The sequence below is a fragment of the Lissotriton vulgaris genome, chromosome 1_1 (assembly GCF_964263255.1).
Source record: "Lissotriton vulgaris chromosome 1_1, aLisVul1.2, whole genome shotgun sequence".
NCBI classification, from domain to species: domain Eukaryota; kingdom Metazoa; phylum Chordata; class Amphibia; order Caudata; family Salamandridae; genus Lissotriton; species Lissotriton vulgaris.
The window spans coordinates 81141076-81165651 of record NC_141685.1 but is presented as its reverse complement, the minus strand read 5'-3'; the positions used below and the strand labels follow the sequence as shown (position 1 = coordinate 81165651).

The 24576-nt window shown below is 45.7% G+C and overlaps 1 protein-coding gene across 1 annotated transcript; it reads left to right on the top strand.

Moving 5' to 3' along the window:
- Positions 1-574: 574 nt before the first annotated feature.
- Positions 575-24308, top strand: LOC147737431 (uncharacterized). Its single transcript, XM_086929583.1, has 2 exons — positions 575-917; positions 20851-24308. Exon 2 carries the CDS (start codon positions 22238-22240, stop codon positions 23096-23098), a length of 861 nt encoding a protein of 286 aa, XP_086785709.1. The 5' UTR covers positions 575-917; positions 20851-22237; the 3' UTR covers positions 23099-24308.
- Positions 24309-24576: the final 268 nt, after the last annotated feature.

The following is a 24576-nucleotide window of genomic DNA, read 5'->3' as shown; positions in this document are numbered from 1 at the left end:
TGTAACATAGACCTTAGGTTTCTCTGGCACCTCACAGGTGGGTAGGTACGTAGCAACGCGCAAATAGAAACCTTAGGTCCATAGCCCAGATAAGCCCAGCAACACCACAATTGTCCAGGGAAATTGACCCCAATACCACACACGTGGCCAGAGGGTGCACACATTCCCAAAACACCATATAGTAAGATGCTACATAAAGTTAGGAATACATAGCCAATCAGGACACAGCACACACAGTGCATACAGTGCTCGTGCAACCCTCATGCTAGATGTCTGTGCACGTTACCCAATGGCCCCAATTAGGTCCATGTAAGGTTGAGGCCCACCTGCATTTCTTATCAGGTGCTTTATTTATGACTCCACAAACAAGTCCCTTTTGTGTTATGATATGTAATGTGGTTCTGTGGACTAGAACCACATCACGCTTCCAGGCTGCAATGTTCCAGGCGATCTGCTTGGCAGTTGTTTGGAGCAGCGCAACTGTACAGACCTGTTTCTCATGTACAGTGCATCTTGGAATAAAGACGTTAGATAAAGCAGATGCCTTTGTGTCGGTTTGCGTGGAAGACTACACTACAATTTGGTGACAAACTGTGGATTTGGAGACTCATTACTTCATGAACAGAGGCTACATTACTACAATTTTAAGGATTGAGGTACTGTTGCTGTTATTACTGTAGTGTTGCGACGACAATGTGCGGAACTTTTGCTAAAAGGTCCAGTACTGTATTGTCTAAGCTGTCGCTGCCCCTTTTTAACAGCATTTGTTTTTCTTGACAAACAGTTGACCACTCCTGAAGCCCCCGAGCCTTCAGAGGAGCAGCCAATGGACACCAGCGAGGCCAAAAAGACAGGGTTAGCAGATGACGGTTGAGTTTTCCCCTTTTTAAAAAATAAATCCTGGACATTAGTAATTGGTAAGTGTAGCCGGCCCATCTTTTGAAGAAACATTTTAGATCAAATTGCCCTGCATGCTGCTTTAATAACATTGTGCATAGCACTACTTCACAGAAACAATTTGTCTTCAGTATCTACCGAAGTGATTTACATTAGGTAGGCATCACCATAATTTAAAGGGCCTTCCTGTGTACACTGTTCTTTATACCGCCATGGGTCCCTAACTGTCGCAATCAGTAGACCAACATAGTGTTCCTTAGTCTGCCTGGGTTTTCACAGCTAGTGTGACATAAATCCCCCCATGGACCTCTAAGATGTTTAGAATGCAGATCAATCTGCTATTCTCAGTCTCCTTCTCTGTACCTCACGCAGCTCTTCTCCTCAGTCTCCGTCCTTGTGCCTCGCGCTTCTCTTCTCAGTCTCCGTCCTTGTGCCTCATGCTGCCCTTCTCCTCAGTCTCCGTTCTTCTGCCTCATGCTGCTCTTCTCCTCAGTCTCTGTCCTTCTGCCTCACGCTGCTCTTCTCCTCAGTCTCCGTCCTTGTGCCTCGCACTGCTCTTCTCCTCAGTCTCCTTCCTTCTGCCTCACGCTGCTCTTCTCCCCAGTCTCCGTCCTTGTGCCTCACACTGCCCTACTCCTCAGTCTCCGTCCTTCTGCCTCATGCTGCTCTTCTCCTCAGTCTCCGTCCTTGTGCCTCGCACTGCTCTTCTCCTCAGTCTCCGTCCTTCTGCCTCACGCTGCTCTTCTCCTGTCTCCTTCCTTCTGCCTCACGCTGCTCTTCTCACTCTACTTCCTTGTGCCTCATGCTGCTCTTCTCCTCAGTCTCCGTCCTTCTGCCTCACGCTGCTCTTCTCCTCAGTCTCCGTCCTTGTGCCTCATGCTGCTCTTCTCCTCAGTCTCCGTCCTTGTGCCTCATGCTGCTCTTCTCCTCAGTCTCCGTCCTTCTGCCTCACGCTGCTCTTCTCCTCAGTCTCCGTCCTTGTGCCTCATGCTGCTCTTCTCCTCAGTCTCCGTCCTTGTGCCTCATGCTGCTCTTCTCCTCAGTCTCCGTCCTTGTGCCTCATGCTGCTCTTCTCCTCAGTCTCCGTCCTTCTGCCTCACGCTGCTCTTCTCCTCAGTCTCCTTCCTTCTGCCTCACGCTGCTCTTCTCCTCAGTCTCCTTCCTTTTGCCACACGCTGCTCTTCTCCTCTGTCTCCGTCCTAGTACCTCACGCTGCTCATCTCCTCAGACTCCTTCCATGTGCCTCGCGCTGCTCTTCTCCTCATTCTCCTTCCTTCTGCCTCACGCTGCTCTTCTCCTCAGTCTCCTTCCTTCTGCATCACGCTGCTCTTCTCCTCAGTCTCCTTCCTTCTGCATCACGCTGCTCTTCTCCTCAGTCTCCTTCCTTCTGCCTCACGCTGCTCTTCTCCTCAGTCTCCGTCCTAGTACCTCACGCTGCACATCTCCTCAGACTCCTTCCATGTGCCTCGCGCTGCTCTTCTCCTCATTCTCCTTCCTTCTGCCTCACGCTGCTCTTCTCCTCAGTCTCCTTCCTTCTGCATCACGCTGCTCTTCTCCTCAGTCTCCGTTCATGTGCCTCATTCTGTTCTTCTCCTCAGTCTCCGTCTTGTGCCTCACGCTGCTCTTCTCAGTCTCCGTCCTTGTGCCTCACGCTGCTCTTCTCCTCAGTCTCCTTCCTTCTGCCCCACTCTGCTCTTCTCCGGTCTCCTTTCTTCTGCCTCACGCTGCTCTTCTCCTCAGTCTCCGTCCTTGTGCCTCATGCTACTCTTCTCCTCAGTCTCCGTCCTTGTGCCTTGCGCTGCTCTTCTCAGTCTCCGACCTTGTGCTTCGCGCAGCTCTTCTCCTCAGTCTCCGTCCTTGTGCCTCACGCTGCTCTTCTCCTCAGTCTCCGTCCTTGTGCCTCACGCTGCTCTTCTCCTCAGACTCCTTCCATGTGCCTCACGCTACACTTCTCCTCAGTCTCCTTCCTTGTGCCTCAGACTGCTTTTCTCCTCAGTCTGCATCCGTTGTGTTGCACATGCTTACATCTTAAACACTGGTGTGGTCATCTTTCTGCTGCCAGCTTCTCTAGGTTGCTATACAGGACGTGTGGTGTTGCATGTGTTTACATTTAAAATATCAGGGTGTCATCTTTTTGGGGTGAGCTGTATACTATACACGGGATGTGGTGTTACACATATTTACATCTGAAACACTGGTGGGGTGTCTCTCTGCAGCCAAATCTTATGTTACTATAAAGGGATTGTGTTGTTGCACGTGTTTACATCTGAATTATAAGGTTGTCATCTATCTGTACTCTTTTACTATGCACAGGTTGTGGTGTTGCACATGCTTGCATCTAAAAAACCGTTTCAATACTTTGTTTACATCTGAAATATCAGGGTGTCCTCTGTATGCAAAGAGCTGTACTCGGCCGCTGTGCACGGGCTGTGGAGTTACATATACACATATTTACATCTGAAATGGTTTTGCCATCTACCTGTATAGCTCATGGGTTAGTGTGCACGGATTGTGGTTTTGCAGATGTTTACATCTGAAATGCCGATGTTGTCATTTCTGCTGACAGCTCTGTCCTGTACTATGCATAGATTGTGGTGTTGCACAGGTTTACTTCTGAAATCCCACAGTGGCCTTCTTTCTGGAGCCAGCTCTTCCTGCTTACTATACAGTGATGGTAGTGTTGCACATCTTTACATCTGAAATGTCTTTCGGCAAAGAACTCTACTAGGTTACTGTAGAGGGAGTGCATTTTGTCACTTGTTTACATCTCAAATGCCGGTGTGGTCATCTTTCTACGAAAAGCTCTGCTCTGTTACTATGTTTATCCATCGCTGCCCGCAAGTGATTTGCTCAGAGATCCGGAATGTTAGCTCGTGCAGTGCTTGTGAGATTTATTGGTTGACCTAATAGACATTGTTTTTTTATGAAATATTTTAGCACAATGAAGTAGGTGTATGTTATGTGTACATTTTAGTCAGAAATGTCAGGAAGCGATTCAAAACTTTTGCTTTAGGAGAGTACCTGCACTTCTCAAGAAAATCTTATACTTTTAATTGGAGAGTACCGACACTTCTCAGAAACCAGCAACGTCTTTTTTTCCATTTCAAGCACTGTTTTGCGCACTCAATGAGAGAGCACATGTATAGTTGCTCTCTCCTAGGTGCTATGCCCCCCTTGAAATACTTGTTCCTTGCTCTTTGCTGTTCACACGTAGACAACAATATATATTCTTTAATCTTGTATTTTCAGAGATATCACCACCAAAGGCCCTCATTTCATATAAAAAACAGAGCTTTGGACTATCCCATTTCCTGCTGAAAGGCAATATTCCTCTCCATGTGTTCCCATACCCGGCGTGTCACGCAGTTTGGTACTTACTTTCCTTCCATGTTAAAGAACAGTAGATGTTTCAGCACACAGGCTAATGTGCTGCAAAGCTAAATACATATAAGGTCCCAAGAGCAAGACCGATTGCATTGCAAATGCTTGTTCCATTTCTTTATGCAACCCATGGACTTGTAAATAGTTTCTTCGGCTGTCTGGCACCAATCTAGATCTCACAACCACTGGTCCGACTGTGGGGGCGCCTGCTCCCCCCACCCTCTGGCTATGTTAGTTTTTGCCACCCCTGTCACCATTTCTAGCAAGATTTCATTGTATTTGGACCAGTCCATGGCCCCCGCGATCATCAAAAATAGCCACCTAGGCTCTAGCAGGACCGGAGAATCAATCAATCAATCATGACACTTGTATAGCGCACTACTCACCCGGAAGGGTCTCAAGGCGCTTGGGGGAAGGGGTCCGCTACTGCTCGAACAGCCAGGTCTTGAGTTGTCTCCTGAAGGCGAGGTGGTCCTGGGTCAGCCAAAGGTGGATGGGGAGGGAGTTCCATGTCTTGGCCGCCAGGTAGGAGAAGGATCTGCCTCCGGCGGTGGCTCTTCGGATGCGTGGTACGGCGGCGAAGGCGAGGCCGAGGCTAGTAGACCGTAGCTGGCGGGTGGGCGTGTAGAAGGTCAGGCGGTCGTTGAGGTACTTGGGGCCCAGGTCGTGGAGAGACTTGTGTGCGTGGGTGAGGAGCCTGAACGTGATCCTCTTGCTGACGGGGAGCCAGTGCAGGTCCCTCAGGTGGCAGGAGATGTGGCTGTGTCGGGGAATGTCCAGGATGAGTCGGGCGGAGGCGTTCTAGATGCGTTGGAGTCTTTTCTGTAGCTTGGCTGTGGTTCCGGCGTAGAGGGTGTTTCCGAAGTCCAGTCGGCTGGTGACGAGGGCCTGGGTGACCGTCTTCCTGGTTTCGGTCGGGATCCATCGGAAGATCTTGCGAAGGGTGTGAAAGCATGATGAGGAAACGGCGTTGACTTGTCTGGTCATCGAGAGGGAGGAGTCCAGGATGAAGCCCAGGTTGCGTGCGTGGTCTGTTGGCTTGGAGCGGTGCCCAGGGCTGGGGGCCACCAGCAGTCGTCCCAGGCGGAGGGCGATGGTCCCAGGATGAGGACTTCCGTCTTGTCTGAGTTCAGTTTCAGGCGGCTGTTCTTCATCCATTCGGCGACGTCTTTCATCCCTTCGTGTAGGCTAGTTCTGGCGGTGTCGGGGTCTCTGGTGAGGGAGAGGATCAGCCGGGTGTCGTCAGCGTAGGAGATGATGTTGAGGTTGTGTTGGCGTGCGATGGCAGCAAGAGGTCCCATGTAGACGTTGAAGAGGGTGGGGCTGAGTGATGATCCTTGCGGGACGCCGCAGATGACTTCGATGCCTCGGATCGAAACGGGGGGAGGCGTATTCTCTGTGTTCTTCCGTGAGGAACGAGATGATCCACTCCAGTGCCTTCTCTTGGACGCCGATGTTGCTGAGGCGTTGGACTAGGGTGCGGTGGCAGACAGTGTCGAATGCTGCAGAGAGGTCCAGGAGGATGAGTGCCGCTGTTTCCCCGTTGTCGAGCAGGGCTCGGATGTCGTCGGTGGCTGCGATGAAGGCGGTCTCGGTGCTCGGTCTCGAAGAACCCACCACCGCTGCCATTGTGTCCACAACTTTAGTCCAGAAGGGTACTATCTCTGGGCATTCCCACAAGATATGGTAGAATGTACCTTCTCCTCTACGTCCCATCGCACAGAGGGCCGATTGGCTTCTTCCCCAGGCATATAGATGAGTTCTGGGGTAATACAGCCGGTGTCAAATTTTTATCTGTACCAATTGGAAACTGGCAAAAATTGCAATTTTCGTAGGGGCTCTGTAGCGCATCCTGCCAGTCATCATCCTCCAGGGCCCCTACGTCACCCTCCCATCTTTCCCACAGGGACACTAGGGGATCAGGCATGTTGTTAATAAGTTTACGATAAATTGTAGAAATGGGTTTTCCACTATGGGATCAAGGAGAAGCCTGTCTTCCATAGCGGATCGACAAACATCTTGAGGTAAAGTATGTTAATAGATGGCTGCGCTTTATCCAAAGAGTTGAATGTGGAAGCACATTTACTGAGATCCTTTATAAAAGAGTCTCCGAACAACACCCTTTGCGCAGTGAGCCTGCTTCTGAAACCCCAAGCTTTGGATCCACATTAATTAAGAGAGAACGCCGTCTCACCCACCGAGCGCACTCACTTTGGTTGCCCAACAGGATTACAGATACAGGGGCCCCTGACTGATTGGCTTCTTCAGCCATATCTAAGATGTTTGTAATCATTCCCATAAGATCCAATAATTTGTCTTGACATGACCACTACAAGCAAGCTATGCTTTTCTTTGGGTCCCTAAGATTTATTTTATCAAGCAAGTAACCGTGTGCTCATCTAGCTCAGGAGTGAGGTCCACCTTGCCCTCCAGGAACGGACGGGACACTTCGCCCGCAGGAATCCCCTGATAATCGTTGTCCCCTAAGGAGCTGGGGGAGGAGGGAGGCAGAACAAAGGGGTCAGGCGCTGGCATCTGTGGCTGGGCCTGTAGGATGGCCCTTCTGAGGCGCTCAAAAGCGTCTTTATCGACCCCACTGGTCTGCAGGGCACTTGGTGTGGTTTCTCTCTGCCAGCTTTACAATCTTTCTTTCTAGGGGTGCCAAGGATACATCGTGCTGTATCGAAGCGTCTACTGCCTCACAGAATTCATCGTCCAAAGGCAGTAAGTAAACAGATTCCTCCTCCATATAATCAGATTCTCCTGCGTGAAATATCTGAACTCTTTGGAGATTGGCAGCCTAGCAAGTAAAGGGAGTCAAGGTTTCAAGACAATGGGATTACACCCTAACTGTATTCAAAGGGTAGACAGCCTGTGCTGGTCCCAGCCGTGCTGGAGGGCTTGATAGGGGAGTGGAAGGCCTTAACTGGTCTGTTAGCCAGAACACCCAAAGCAGGTTGAGAAGGGCTTATGTGGCCAGATTGGACACACAATGCCTGCAAATAGGGATCTTTACCCCACTAAAGTAGCCAGCCCCAAAACACAGTGATCAGCCTCTACCAACATCTGCAGGCACACCTGCACAGTCATTTTACTTATGGACTTCATTTTACATACCTGACCCCGTGGGTGTGTCGGTCACTGCACTGTGTATTACTGACCCCAGATAGGACGTAGGGACTTCAAGGCTGAATAAGGGGCACAGAAAGAGCATGTGACGCTCGGAGAGCCTGAGAAGCGCATCACTCCCCTACGAGCTCCCTCTAGTGGCCGGTGCAACGCACGGCACACATGCGGCCCCGTCAAATTTTGAAAGACGGGTGAGGAGCAGTGAGACGCGCCTCGATCCCCTACGAGCGCCCTCTTGTGGCCGGTGCACAGCACTGCACACATGCAGCCCTGTCCAAGTTTGAAAGTCGCACGAGGAGCGCCGAGACGCGCCTCAGTCACCTAAGATCACCCTCTAGTGGCCGGTGTGCAACACCGCACACGTGCGGCCCCGTCAAAGTTTGAAAGGAGCGCTGAAACGTGCCTTGGTCTCCTAAGATCGCCCTTTAGTGGCATGTGCACAGCACCACACACATGCAGCCCTGTCAAAGTTTGAAAGACGCATGAGGAGCGGTGATGCGCACTCCAACGGCTGCCTATTAAAAGAAAGGCATCGTTAGAGAGCGCAACAGCAAAAACTTCTTAAATCAATATGTAGACACCAGCAAAATCACCAGTTAAGCATTTAACAATGAATTTAAGTGAGGAGACAATGAAACACACTTAACTGATAAACAGAGATGATTGACTATATTATATTGTAGTATCGGGTTCCCAAGGCCTACATGCTCCGTAGATAACCCACTTACACTGAAAGAACTGTTGGCACGGAAACTGAAAAGTACAAAGAACAAGTTTATTAAGACCCCATGGGGTGGTGGTACATTCCTACAGCACCCTTCGGCAATGCAAGAAGTATCACACCGAACGTTGGTGTGAGTCCCTCTTTTATACAGTTTACAAGCAATAAAAAGATAGGCAGCACAAGGTTACAGAGATTATGTACATATATGGTCATTTTTGGAGCACAGCCAACTCATGGGAGGGGTTACAACCCCACTGGTCAGATTGGCGGCACATTCCTAAGGGGTGACTGGTCAGTTGGAACTGCGCATGTGCGGGCTTGACCGTGGCTAAAAATAGCCTGTTACTGGGCAGAGTCGAGTGGTCAGTTGCACGGACAACGGACTAAAGGGCATTCTGACCACGAGGCCGCTCATCCTCTAAAATGGCCGCCACAATTTACAAAATGGCGTCTCCAAGTATAGTCAAGTTAAGAGGGAAACGTGTAGCACAGCTAAGCGCTAACTCGGCCATTGTCAAATTACGACAGACGACCCTTTTAGCGTTTAGCTGAGGCTACCTCATAGTGGACGTAATCGGGATGTTCATCTTCAATATCAATTAACATTATTTGAGCTACTTCTTTATGAAGCATCATTTTGTTGTGAGCAAGAGCTCGTCTTGATGGTATACAAGCCGATAAACACATAGAACATAATGCTGGGCCACATTGTATACATAAACATACAAGGAATAGTATCCCAACAATGATACATAAAATCGTGAGCAGTTTCCAACCCCAAGTGGTAAGCATTGACCAGAACCACCCTGAAAGAGTCCAAGTTCCATTGTCCGGGTGTATTTCAGCTGCTATTTTGTGCAATTTAGAGATGGCATCATAAACGGATGGTGAATTATCAGGTACGTATACACAGCAGCTACTTCCGATGATTCTACATGCCCCCCCCGATCAGCTAGAACCACATCTAGAACCATTCAGTTCTGAAGCGTAACAATCCTAGAAATCTGAAGTTCTTCGGTAATATTTCCTACTGCAATAGCAGTATCATTGGCTACAGCCTCAACAACACGGGTCAATCGTCGTATTTTCCTACTATTCAAAGCAGCCCCCACAAAGGAGAACAGTCCCAAATTAAAGTCCACATATTGCTGCAGTGCGGTATCCGTCTGGTCGATATCGTCCAGAACAACAGTACGTTTAACACGATTTAACACGAAATCGTGATAAAGCACATAGTCATTATGATACATTGGTGGGGCAATGAATACAGGGGGCAATACAAAGGATACATAGCAATTGCCTAACCATCCCAACGGAAGCTGATGATAGCCCTTAGTTCCACAAATAAAATAAGTATTACGAGATGCCACAAACGATATGCCATTCGGGCTGTCAAATGTAAGTGTAGTATTGCATTCACTTTTCCCAACCGGGATTGTACCTTTATTACGTATGCACAAATCAGCTTTAGTTGCAATAACATTAATGACATGCGAACTGGATACATTAATGTTCCTTTGGTTACTGTAAATACGGGATGCAGATGCATTGTCGGGGCGGTATTCTTCCCATTCAAATCGAGTACCCTCAGCTCGTGGGTACCCATCCCGGTCATGATAGCAAATTTTATTCAAACGAAAAAGCACCCCCCCTTTCGTTGGCCATCGCAAAGTGAATAGCAGAGTATACCAGGCATTGCAAGACCCATTATGTGAAAACGGAAGCGGAATGAGTGGAGTGCCCCCTTTCTTCTGATGACCAGGCAACATCCCACACACCCAACAATTGGAAGTATTTGTCATGTTATGCGTATGATGCAGAATCTGAATAAAGCTATTGTTCAAATAGGTCTGCCGGTGCCGTTCTTCATGGTAGGGCAAGGTGAAATGAAAATGTTCTGATGGAGCCGGGGTTGTCGGCAGCAAATGTTCACGTGCAGGCACCACGAGTTCAACTACCCAAGCTATCACTGCTATCACCACAATTGTCAAGACAAAAAGGATGGCACCAAGTATTCTTTTATCTCGTGATGCAGAAGACGCCATAGTTCAAAGAGTTCTTAATGTCTCAAATAGTTCAAAAGTTCACAAAGTCTCAAATGTACATATATGTATATTTATACCTAAAAAAGAAAAATACGGTGCTGAGCTCCGAGGTAGCCGTTGTTTTCTTCTCCGGGGTCAAGACGGGTGTCGCTACTCTTGGCAGAACTGATCCCCTCCCCTTGAGATTCCCGGTTTCCGTTTCACAAACCCCAGAGCGGTAACCAACCAGTCTCGAAAACCAACCAAAAAAAAAAAATCTTCTCCTTATCGTGGCCGCAGATCGTAGCGCTGTTTTCCAGAAGCAGTGTGGTCCGGGAAGGCTCCCTCGACTTCGGCCGATGTCACAGCTGGGCTCTTTTCTTTTTCCAGAATCTCCTTGTAGTCAGTCAGCACAGCAGGATTCACCAGGTCCGGAGAGACACGCCGGCAGTGAGTTGAGTGTATCCACCACTTTCTGTTGGTCACTCGTACAGCTGTTCGAGTAGCCAAGAGGACCTGCTTGGGGCCACGCCACCTCGGTTCCAAGCTGTTCGCCCTCTCAAATGACCTCACCATGACAAAGTCACCAGGTCGAAGATTGTGAGCCTCTCCAGTCGAGTTGTCAGGGAGCGCTTCTCGAACCTGTTGATGAATAGAAAGCAAATCATTTGTTAATCGTGCCAAATAATCGTTCATCATTATACAAGGCACATCATGTATCAATCGCGGCTTAGGCACTCCCCAAATATTCATAGGCCTTCCAAATACCACTTCATACGGTGTGAGGCCTGTTCGAGAGTGGGGCACTGATCTGAGAGAGAGCAATGCTAACGGTAAAGCATCCGGCCACTTTAATGACGTAGATGCTACAATCTTAGCCAGTTTTAGTTTCAACGTGGCATTGTACCGCTCGACAAGACCTGCTGACTGAGGGTGGAACACAGCATGAAACTTCTGCTGGATCCCCAACCCCTTCAGCACACACTCCACAACTTTCCCAACAAAATGAGGCCCATTATCACTCCACAAAAATTTTCAAACTCCAAAGCGAGGAAAGTACTCCTTAAGCAACACCTTAGCTGTTGTTAAAGCTGTATTATCTTTCGTGGGGAAGGCCTCAACCCATTTGCTAAAAGCACACACCACCACTAGGACATACTTAAGGTTATTGCAGCGCTCAAGCTGGATGTAATCCATTTGGAGTACCTCAAATGGTGCAGATGGTGGAACGAACCCTCCTTTCGGAGTATGGGTCCCTTTCGCAGGATTGTGCTGTAAACATATCAGACAGGTCTGCACTACTCTCTTGGCTGTATTGGCAATCTCGGGATGCTCCCAAACTCGTGATAACAATCGAGTGATCGCAAGAGCTCCCACATGTGCTAGTCCGTGAGTCATCTGAACCATCGCTTGCAAGTAAGCTGCAGGCAATTTCCATTTCTCCATGTCTTTGCTTCTCCAGCAACCCTCGTCATCTAGCACCCCATCTGCTGCCCATGCCGCAAGCTCCGCTTCAGTCGCTGATTTTTGGATATCTAATATCTCCGCTCTAGCATCGTACCATCGCTCAGCTTGTGATTTTGTTACATACATGGGGGAGTCAGTTCGGGACATAGCTGTTTGTCTTGCTATGCTATCTGCAAAAGCATTTCCTTGACCCACTTTATCAGTGATCTTTTTATGGGCACTGCATTTAATGATCGCTACTTTCTTCGGGCAAAGCAACGCGTTTAGGAGATCACGCACCAATTCTCCGTGCATAATGTGTACTCCATGAGAAGTTAAAAACCCACGTTCTCTCCAGAGTAGCCCGAAGTCATGTGCTACTCCGAAGGCGTACCGGCTGTCTGTGTATATGTTCACACATAGGCCAGCACTCAATTCGCAGGCTCTCGTCAAAGCTATCAGCTCTGCTGCCTGAGCTGACTTTTGTGGTATTCGTGCTGTTTCTACCACTGTTCTAAGTGTCGTGATCGCATATGCTGCTGAAGTCGTACCATCTGGCAGCCTCAAACACGATCCATCAACCCACAGCTCCCCATCCACATCTGGAAGTGGCATATCCTGTAGGTCAACACGACCCTTTGTCTGTTCCTCGGTCAGGAAAACACAATTGTGATGTTTTTCTTCCTGACCCTCCTCAACCGGATAGGGCAATAAAGTGGCAGGGTTCAGGGTAGCGCATCTTTTCAGTGTAATATGTGGCGCCAGAAGTGTAAGCTCCTATCCTGTCAAACGTGCACTCGTGAGATACTGGGTTTTCGTCTGATTCAACAGGGCATCAACTGCATGGGGAACTAACACCAACAATTTGTGCGATAACACTATTCCCTCACTCTGCCGTATAGCTACTGCTGTTGCTGCAACTGCTCGGAAACACCCAGGTAACCCTCGTGCTACAGGATCAAGGATAGCTGAGAAGTATGCGCATGGCCTCTGCTTATCCCCGTGTACTTGCACTAACACTGATAACGCGCACCCATCTTTCTCGTGCACGCATAATGTAAAAATCTTTGAATAGTCTGGTGTACCTAACACGGGGGCAGAGCAAAGAGCCTGTCTCAATTGTTCGCAAGCATTTTGACATTCCTCTGTCCATTCAAGGGGCATTGGTGTAGTTTTGGACAGCAACGCTAACAAAGGTTTGATAATATGCGAAAACCCCATGATCCACTGCCTGCAAAAGGACGTTAATCCTATAAAGGCACGTACATCTCTCTGTGTGCGGGGGACTGGTGTATCTAGAATCGCCTGAATTCGATCTGATGTTAATGCACGCCCCTCCTTAGACAAAAGATGACCGAGGTAGGTCACCTTGGGTCTACAGTATTGGAGCTTTTTCTTCGAAACTTTATGATTGTTCTGAGCCAAAAAGGAAAGTAAAGCAAGCGTACTCTCCTCGCATTGAGCATAAGTATCAGCAGCCAACAAAAGATCGTCTACATACTGAATAAGGGCAACTCCAGATTGCAATTGAAAGGAATCAAGCTGTCTTTTTAAAGCCTGGCTGTAGATACTCGGACTCTCAGTGTAACCTTGAGGAACACGACAAAATCTATACGATTTATTATTTAACGTAAAACCAAATAAGTATCTGCTATCAGGATGGATGGGAATAGAAAAGAACGCATTTTTCAGGTCGATGACACTGAAGGTCGTCGCCGTTGGTGGGACCAATGTAAGCAATGTCGTGATATCAGACACCACCGGGTATTGGGGAATGACAATTTTGTTAATTTCTCTCAAATAAATAATAAACCGATAGACTTTGTCGTCAGTATCTTTCTTAAGGATTGGGAGAATAGGGCTATTGCAAACATTATAGGGGACTTCCTCCACTACCCCTGCAATGATCAAATCTTGAACAATGTGTGTCAGGGCAATTTCACCTTCCCTAGAGATCTTATACTGTGGTACACGTGGTAAAAGTACTCCCTCCTTTACAGTAATGCGAATAGGTGGAATATGCATCTGTCCCACATCCGTATCCGAGGTCGCCCACAACGTGTGAGGGAGAGAGGCTAATGCTTCACAGTCTTGTATAGTAAAAAATCTGTCTGAATCCGGATAGTTATCATTTAAAATACCTCGCACTCCCTCCGGAGCACAACGGATCGTCGCTCGAAAATATTTGAGCAAATCAATGCCCAGAATATTATCTGGAGTATAAGGCGACAACAAAATTGGCCAAAACGGAAAAATTTATCAAGACAAAGTGCAAGAGGCTTCGATAATGGGCTGGGAGTGGGTGTGCCGTCAAACCCAATGCATGTAATCATATCGCCAGACAGGGGAGCCCTCGGAACCAAGTTTTTAGACAAAGCGCTACGAGTAGCCCCTGTGTCGACTAGAAACTGATCAGTAGAACCCAAGATGCCCGCTGATACATATGGACCACTCTGATCTACTGGCACTTCAACTGATTCCGTACCCCATCCTACGTAATCCTATGCATGCACATAATCCTGATGTTCCACATTCTCACCCTCCGATATCTGATACTGGTTCCTCCTATCAAAAGTGTTACGGTCATCCTGGCCACGGCCCCTCTCTTCAAACCTACTACGATCACCTCCGCCACCTCTTGCCCCAGAATAAGTATTCCTTGACCTTCCACTTCCTCGACCACGTTGACTACGTTGCTCACGAAGTACCGGACAATCATCAGCCCAATGCCCAAACTCCTTACAATAGGCACATTGATCCTCCGCTATATCCGTACGCCCGTACGACGCATTACCCCCTCCTCGCCTGCTTCTATCATTCCCACTAGGTTGCGTTCCACGAACCTGTGCCAACATCACCTTCGTTTTCAATTCCTTCGCTTTCTTATCAACACTTTCTTTAGCCTCCAATTCCTGCCGCTCATAATACTGAGCCATAGTTAACAAAGACGCAGGGGTCGCCGTGGTCCAGGAACTTTCGCTCGCTTTCAATCGCTTCACAATCTCCGGTAGGAGATTAGCCACATACTTATCGACAAACAGATGCCTACCCGTATCGTCCGTTAATGATTGTCCACTATAATCATGAAAAGCTTCTTCAAAGCGTGTAAAGAAATCAGATACCGATTCATCTGACTTCTGTTTACATGAAGCCAACATGGTCCAATCGATCTTTTTAGGAGGTACCAGAGTTTTTAATTTAGTCAAAATAGCTGTCGGGAGATCTAGAATCAAAGCACACGGTTTACATGCAGGTTCCCTTTGTAAGTCAGCCTGCTCTAAGTCCTTCCACGCAGCCCCAAAAGTCGTTTGATCATTAGTTTTACGAATCAACCTCCACATATCAGGGGGAAGAATTAACCCAAAAAAGAGATCTATGTCAACAAGGGTCATAACACAAGAAGAAATGGCCCCCTCAACCCCTTCATAGAACGCAGCTGGATTTTTACGGAGATCGGGCAGGGAGTTCTTTAATGCCATAACATCTGCTCTATTCCAAGGCGTATATACCCAATTATATATAAAGTACCCCTTCGCATCCTTCGACATTTTATCGTCATCTGTACCCTCTCCCTTTGGAGGAACATACAAAGGCGCAGCTTCACGCATAGGCATAACATGCACTTTGGTATTCTTATCTGAACCCCGAAGAGAACACTCTTTGGATTCCTCCGTCGACCCCGGCACGGACCCTGTAGCATTTTTCTTTTCATCCCGCAATCTGGTCGCCTCATCCCGCAGATGAAGTAGTCGTGTGAAAAGGTTGTCAGTATCTGAAAGAGCAAATAAACCTTTATCCAAGTTCTCACAATAAACTGACACAGCTTTGGGTTCTAAAGTCTCAGAATATTTACGAAAGCGAGCAACAACTTCATGCGCTAAAGTATTTATGAAACACTTTAATTCTCGATCTGACCACAATTTCCTTTCAGCTAAAATCGTTGCTACAGTTACATGATCCAAATTTAATTTTCTAGCAAGACCACGCAAGTCTGCGGCTCTGTCCTCAGATAACCTGACACTCGAATCGTCCTTTCCATCCGACTTATCCTGACCTTCATCACCAGAATCCTCGAACGGAGCCGTAGGGTGGACATACGGAGGCGGAGAGCGATCTAGTAACGAAAAATCATCAATTTCATTATTAAGGACAGGATAAAGAGGACGACGAATAGGAAATTGACCGGCCGTTTGCAAGTTACGTTCCCGTTCCTCCCTTTCTTTCTTCTCCTGCGCTTCCTTTTCCTCAAGCTGTAAAGCCTTATCTCCCGCAGCCTTGCGCTGCTCTTTGTCCGCCAAGGCAATTTCACGTTTCATAAGTTCACGCACCGCTTTCTCCCACATTCGTACACAATCAAACATATTCTGTCTAGACCTACGTTGAAACAAACACTGCTCCACAAATTGAACCTTTCGCAAATCGAACGACCCATGTAGTGGCCATTGCAATTCAGGATCAGTTTTTGTATATTTATGCCATAATTTGCTATACATTATAGGGGGAAGGCCACATTTTATGTACATTTCACGATTCGGAGTACCTTCTGGGGGAGCCGGCTGTGATTCCGCTAACCTAATTGTGGTACCATTTCCAAGACAGCACATCCCTCGGAGTGTGCTTAAAACAGGCATGTTCAAAAAGTATCACGAAAGCGTGATACCGTATAAACTGGCACTTACAGTACTTTACACAAATGTGCCGCTCAAAGGAAAAAAAAAAAATTAGAGAAACATCTCTACATGCCTGCCTATGTGAAGTGCACTACACATATAATTCAAAGATCACAAAAGTCACAAAGTCACAAATGTTAGCTAACTCAAATCATAGACACAAGTCATAGAACTTCGGCAAGCGTCCGAGGACTACCTTACCGATCACAAATCTTACCCAAATCTCAAAGGTCCAGATTCCAACTGCCAAGGTCTTTAATCGAATCAGCCAAACGGCACTTATCCAGCAACGCAGACGATCAAGAACTCAGTCGGAGACCGGCGCCACCTGGAAGGTCAGATCGGAAGGAAGGGAAGAAACACCGTGGGTGCCAAGACTCGGGTCACTCGGTGGCAGCGTACGCGTCCATGGCGAGTTTCCAAACCTTCGTCACGACCTCTCCTTCGGGCATCCGAGTCGCCGATGAGTCCCTTCGTGGTCGCCAATTTGTAGTATCGGGTTCCCAAGGCCTACATGCTCTGTAGATAACCCACTTACACTGAAAGAACTGTTGGCACGGAAACTGAAAAGTACAAAGAACAAGTTTATTAAGACCCCATGGGGTGGTGGTACATTCCTACAGCACCCTTCGGCAATGCAAGAAGTATCACACCGAACGTTGGTGTGAGTCCCTCTTTTATACAGTTTACAAGCAATAAAAAGATAGGCGGCACAAGGTTACAGAGATTATGTACATATATGGTCATTTTTGGAGCACAGCCAACTCATGGGAGGGGTTACAACCCCACTGGTCAGTTTGGCGGCACATTCCTAAGGGGTGACTGGTCAGTTGGAACTGCGCATGTGCGGGCTTGACCGTGGCTAAAAATAGCCTGTTACTGGGCAGAGTCGAGTGGTCAGTTGCACGGACAACGGACTAAAGGGCATGCTGACCACGAGGCCGCTCATTCTCTAAAATGGCCGCCACAATTTACAAAATGGCGTCTCCAAGTATAGTCAAGTTAAGAGGGAAACGTGTAGCACAGCTAAGCGCTAACTCGGCCATTGTCAAATTACGACAACATGGAGTGTTAAATGATTGGTTGCAATGTTTTCTCATTCCCTAATGGTTTTCTTGGGAAGGTAGTTGTTTGTTAAAGGCTGCTGTATGAATTAAGTGGATAAAGATGAACAGAATCCTTGCCTCTGTTCCTGAAATAGAATTTGTAGCATTCTAAAAGTAAAGATATCTCTGCAGTCATCCTGACGAAAGAAAAGATTAAACACAAATGAATGAATGAAATGCTTTACGAGGCTAAGCACTCGTAAGTAAGGAATCAAAGAAAGGTAAGAAGAAAGGAATAGAGAGAAACAGAAAAAGCAATAAGAAAAGAGCAAAAAGTAAAATAAAGATAACCAAATAGGAGAAATAGATAGACGAACGATCGTAAAATGGCTGCGGTATATTATATTCAATGGCGCTTGTAATACGGTGGCCAGGATATCTGTCACATTTGTGACGGAGTAACCCAACCACGAACTCTAAATCAGGCTCTTAATACTTTGCAATGATGCTGCTGTTAACTATGCAACATTACTCATGACAAGGAGACATCTGGTCGTGCGTAACACACTTTTTATAATTACAAGGGCGTGAACACACTGAATGAACAACAAGTGTAGGTTAAAATGCAGGGTTTGAATACACCTACACAAACACCCAGAGACTAAACCTGTACTCAACACACAAGCCTCAGTAACAGGTAGATCATACAAAGAATGATGGACAAAATGAAGCAGACCTACAGATATATGCATAACACAGAAAAGATAGGTCTTGATTTAGTGTTTGGTGAACTGAGTACTCCTTCGCAAACGTAGTGGAGTACCCTGTCCGATAAACTGATGGTCTGCCTGACCTAATGCAAGTCAGCTGGATTGTTGTGCGTCCAGCCGGACTGTGGTGCAGTAAGTGTAATTACAAAAACAACAATTGATGGACAGAATGCAGAACAATGTCATACATTCACACCCGAACAGAGACCTGGACCTAAATCCATCGTTTTTCTGCTCACCATGCCATTCCAGTTTGAACCCAGCCATATGCAAATCAGTCTTGACCCTGTGCCCAGTGGGAGCAGTCCAGCCCGAACTGCCAGGCCAGGTCCTCTCTGGACTGGAAACAAGCATAATAGGACCGGTTTCGGAGTTTCACCCCTCTTCAGCCAGGATATCTTCACTCCAGTGGCATGGAGAGCACGGGACCCACGTCTGGGCATACACGTCCCACTTGGTGTGGCAAATGCAAAAACAATTGCTGGACAGAATGCAGAACAATGTCATACATTCATCCTAGTACAGTGATCAGGGCCTAAATCCAACTTTTTTTTGCTCACCATGTCATTCCGGTTTGAAACCAGCCACATGCAAATCAGTCTTGACCCTGTGCCCAATGTTAATACATCGGACTGCTGAACTTCTTTAGACTTTTCTCTTATTGGGTACCGCCAGGGAAAACCCGTTAGTACTGAACAGAAAAAATGGACCCCTCTCCTTGGAAGAAAATGAATCCAGAAGAAAACTCCAAGGCTGTGAGGGTGATTAGTTATTTGTTTATAAAAACAATCTCCTGCTTTGGGAGCCTGTTTTTGAAAAACACAAAAGTTGGTTAATTGCCGCCTTAAACATGACAGCCACTAACCATTCTTCTTGTGCCTTCAGACGAGGCACAAAAGCTGTGGCTCCGCTGAAGGTACAGAGCGCCACAGAGACTGTGGACATTTTTGGACTTAGGATCAGACCCAGAGTCTTGATAATTGATAAATAGAGGTGTGGAGAAAAGAGAAAAAGGTAATTAGAATGCTGCCTGTATGTGATTTATTGTATATGGCAAGACACTGCTGTTTCCCTTACCTTAACGCTGACTATTTAAAAAATAGCTATGTGTGCTGCATTTGTTTATTTCTCCAAAGTCAGCTGAACAAGTTACTGGTTATGTTAAATCATGTCATACAGGACACAAAATTGATGTGAAAACAAACATCCTGTTGTCTAGAAACATACAAGGACCAAACGCTGTAGCCTGTAATAAGAGTACCTTGCTAGGGTTTCTGTTCAATCCAGTTCAGGGACCACGGTGTAGGCAGGAGCTATTGGGTTGAGATCATTTTCCTTTGATGTCACGAGACCTGTTGTAGAATGGCTGTGCAAACTGGACAGAGTAAACCCTTTTTGGACTTGACTCTCAAGTAAGTGAGGGCGAGCAGTCTCAGTATTCTCAGCTTGGTAATGTCGGCTTCTCGAACTCAGAGCTCAACAACAAATCAACAGGCTCAAAAGAATGAATGTCCAGCACACTGCTTATCTTGCTAAGAAAATTTACTTTACTCACTCAGTTGCACCCAATTCTAGTTTAATCAGAAACAAGTCAATGTCTCTGGCATGTTAAGTTGGCAGGTGCTGCGCCTATTCATGTCTATATCTCTCCCGCTATTTTCAGGTTCCTTCTCCCGGTTCTGATCCTCTCTTCTCTAGTGGCTTTTAGGAGTATCATGAATATAGTACAGGTGCAGTTCATTCGCCCAATGCATATGTGCTCTCAGCCCTAAGTGTTTATCCCCTTCACAGGATGAGTCAGTTCTTTAAAGGTAACTTTCCAACTGCCCAACACGCGAAGGGCATACGTGCACACTCGAGAGAGCAGTGGCCCACTTGCAGGTTTTTGTTATCTCTTTTGTCCTTGGTGCATGGTTGCATTTAGTCGGGCAATCACTCACCCTTTTCGTTGCAGTTGCCTGAAGATCAGCTGGTCTGTCGGTAAGGGCAGGCCCTCTGGACCTTCCCCCCATCAGCAATTGAGCCCACACTGTGGCTGGCTGGACCACAGGTGTAACCTCAGGCAGGGTTTTCGACACTTAGGCAGTTCTAACAGGTCATATTATTGTATGTTACCCCAGTTAGTAAAAAGAACAGTATAAGTCTTGGCTGCTTCTGCTGCAGCCAGTCTTGTGCAGCTTTTCAGTCAAATTTTTCAGTCTGTAAAAAAATTGTATCCTATTTTTCTGCACCCGGTAAATCCAGGTGCAGAAAAACCTCACAACTGATAATCAGGTGGAATGAAATGAACACATGAAAGTACACCTTAATTTTATTGCTCTTGATTCGTAATCAGGGCCACAGTTGAGGGATAGGTCTAGTCATAGGCCTCGGAACACACAATAGATCAGTGTAAAGATGGGGCTATCAACCAAAATCCTGGATACCAGATACAAGTAGTGGGTTACTCAGGGCAGGGAAAACGCCTGTTGTCCATGGAGGAGACATTCACGTCCCAGATATCTACATTACAAATGAATTAATAGTATTTCTATACATCTGTTTTGTGCCAGCGCATATGACTTTAAAACTTCACAGGGTACAAGTAACCTTTGTGAACTAATTAAAATTGTGAGAATTCTAAAAATCCTTTCGGGTTCCCATTCTACTCTTTGCTGTGTCGGGAAAACGAGCTCAAATTTTTCAAAATTCTACATTGATTTGGCTTGTGAATTATATTTTTGCAAATCTACACCTATTAACTATTTTATTTTAATACTACAGGTGATTGAAATTATGAACGAAGAAAGCAAGATTTAGCACCAGGCAACTGAAGGTCAATACCTTGAGAAGGATCGTTTTGAAAAATTAAGGACATCCAGCGTTCTGAGTTTGAAACCGTTTAAAAAATCTAGGGGTGGTGAGGAACCTTTAGCTGATAAAAGTACTGTTCCTGTAAGAGAATTTTCCAACTTAGTGTTTCATTAACCCAGAGCAGTACCATATCCGAGCACACAGCATCAGAAATAATGTGGAAAGACCAGTCACTTCAGCATCCTCATCTGAAATATAACCAGAAAGACAAATTGCCTCAGCATGACAGAATAATGTTCTACTCATCCAATTCCAGAGAAGAAGCACACACTGGTTAAAAGAAAGTTATACCAAAAGGTTTCTTCTGCAGACCATTAAAGAAAAGACTCTGAAAGAAGACTCTGAAGCTTACAGGTCCAACAACCAAAAGCACAGAGATTCAAAATCACCCTTGCTCAACAACCAGTTTTAACACCAGTGGTGCAACTTTGAGACTTTCTGCCTCTGAATATAACACCTCGACCAGCTCTCCTCACTTTAACAAAACCCTTAAAAATTCACCACTTTATTTTGTTCAAGATCATCTCACATATATGTTTCCTTTTTATTCTGTACTGTTCTGTAATTCTATGTAAATTGCCTCAACATTATCTGTTGTGCAGGAGTGATGTGTAAAACTTTTAAATATAAAAAGAATTAAGTGAACACTGTGGTGCTATATCTAATGTAAATAGATCCCCATCATCTGAACAACTAGTAACTTGGCACCAAACACAGAAAGGTTAACAGGAACCGATGTTCTGCGACTGATGATCACAATACTACTCTGCATGTTCTGACGTCCTTAGTTAACACCATTATGTCAGTGCAAAAAGGTACTTAACGTTTAATCAGTAAATATCTGATTAATACCTTATCACTGCTTTGCTAAAAACCTAACAAATGAATGTGAGAAAAACTTTGGTTACAAAATAAGTTGCTGCCGGACAGGCCATAACCTAAAGCCCAATATACTCAGCGAAAATCATTTTGGCTGATGCTTTAGGACTGCTTCCATATATATTTTGCTCAATTCAAGTGTTAAGAAGATTACGTAAAATTTCATTTAGAGATTAATGCTGAATATTATTTAAAAAAGCCCAGACTCTAGAATCTGGTTCACTCATACCATTGCATATAAGCAAGAGAAAACCAAACTTGGAGCATTAACTCTAGAAATAAATATTATAAAAACATGGAGTGCAAGAACTAAATCAGTGTTTACACCAGCTTTGCTCATCGCACAGTAACCCAAACGAGGGAAAAAAGATATAAGTGCCAAAAAATATTTAGCTGAAAATCTCACCGCACTGAACATATGAGAATGCACACTAGGGAAAAACTCTCTCAGTGCCCTGAATGCCCGAAAAGTTTCAGCCGTAAATCTTATCTCACTGAGCATTTGAGAATTCACACTGGGGAAAAACCTTATCAGTGCTCTGAATGCCAGCGAAGGTTTTATGTTAAACAGAGTCTTTTCCGACATGCAATAATCCACTCTAGGGAAAATCCTTATCAGTGCTCTGAATGCCAAAAGAATTTCAAACGTAATTTTCTTCTAACTGCACATCTGAGAATCCATACTGGGGAAAAACCTTATCAGTGCTCTGAATGCCAGCAAAGGTTTCATACTAAACAGAGTCTTTCTCGACATGCAGTATCCCACACTGGGGAAAAACCTTATCAGTGCTCTGAATGCCAGAAATGTTTTCGTGAAAAAAGAAGTCTCACCCTCCATACAAGAACCCACACTGGGGAAAACCCTTATCAGTGCTCTGAATGCCAGAAATATTTCCGTGACCAAAGTGGTCTTACTCAGCATACAAGGACCCACACTGGGGAAAAACCTTTTCAGTGCTCTGAATGCCAGAAATGTTTCAGTGGCAAAAGCAGACTCACTAAACATACAAGAATCCACACCGGGGAAAAACCTTACCAGTGCTCTGAATGCCAGAAATGTTTCAGTGAAAAAGGCACTCTTATTCAGCATACAAGAACCCACACTTGGGAAAAACTTTATCAGTGCTCTGAATGCCAAAAATATTTCAGTACCCAAAGCAGTCTCGGTCAGCCCACAAGAACCCACGCTCGGAAAAAACCTTATGAATGCTCTGAATGCCAAAAATGCTTCAGTGGAAAAAAAAGTTTCACTCAACATACAAGAACCCACACTGGCTAAAAAGCCATAAGTGCTCCGAATGCCAGAAATGTGTCCGTGTCCAAAGAAGTCTCACTCAGCCTACAAGACCCCACACTGGGGAAAAAACCTTATCAGTGCTCTGACTGCCATAAATGTTTCAATGACAATAGCAGTCTCACTCAGCATGCAAGATCTGACCCTGGGGAAAAACTATATGAGTGGTCTGAATGCCAGAAATATTTCAATGACCAAAGTGGTCTCACTAAACATACAAGAACCCACACTAAGGAGAGACCTTATAAATGGTTTTAATGCCAAAAATGTTTTAGCCATAAATCTCTTACTGAACATGTGAGAATCCACACTGGGAGAAACCCTTATCACTGCTCTGAAAGGCAGACAAGATTGCGAGTTGAGATTGTTACAAGCACCATAAGCAAACACACATGATGCTAAATAATCATCAGTGCTCTGAAGGCTATAAAAGCTTCAATTGTAAACACAATCTCACTCTACATGAGCAAACAGACACAGAGAAAAGTGAATGACAGAAATACCTCTCTGACCATGGGAGACTCCATTCTGGGGACTGCCGGAAAAGATTCATTCAGAAAAGGTATCTCATTCTTCATCAGAGACTCCACAGTGGGGAAAAACGTTTTCATTGCTCCGAATGCCAGAAAAGCTTCTATCTGAAAGCCATTCTTATGTAACATGAGAGAATCCACACTGGGAATAATCCTTATGAGTCCTCGAAATACAAGTAAACTTGTGGTTACAAATTACTTCTCACTTGACATGAACAAACTCACACAGGGAAAAAGCCTGATGGATGTTCTGAATGTCAGATAAGGTTTAGTTTTGAATACAGTCTCTTTCCACGTGAGAGAATTTACTCTGGACTAAAGCCTTATACATACTCTGAATGCCAGAAAAGTTTCAGTCAGAAAGTCAGTCTCACTATAAATGCATCCTCACCAGGTGAATAGGAAGCCGGATCCTGAGTTGCTGAACAGCTTCTAAAGCGACCTCACTTTACATAAAGAGCGGAAATTGTAGTTCCAATAGGATTAATCAAACAAGTCTTGCAGGATAACTTAGGCTGCCCACATGCAACCTCCGGAGAAATATCAGGGTTTGAAAAAATCAACTACGTGCCACAAAATCCGTAATTTAAGTATCGGAAAGTAACAATACTCTGAAGGTCTCTACTCTATTCAGAAATGTTAGTGCTTGAAAAAAATCAACAAATTGCCACAAAATTCACAATATGAATGTATTAAATGTTTTCAACCCCAATAGTTTGTACTCACCCTTGTTTGTTAACATATGACTAAAATATATATTTTGGGTGCAGTGTTTTGTACACTTGTTAACATTATTGAATATAGAATTTTCATCATAAGATACAGCAGCAGTAAAACGTAACAAACAAGTTACGTTTCATAATGCTCTTCCTGGTGGATACTCCTTTAGCTGCAGATTTCTTACCAGGAGCCCGACTGAATCCTGAAAGT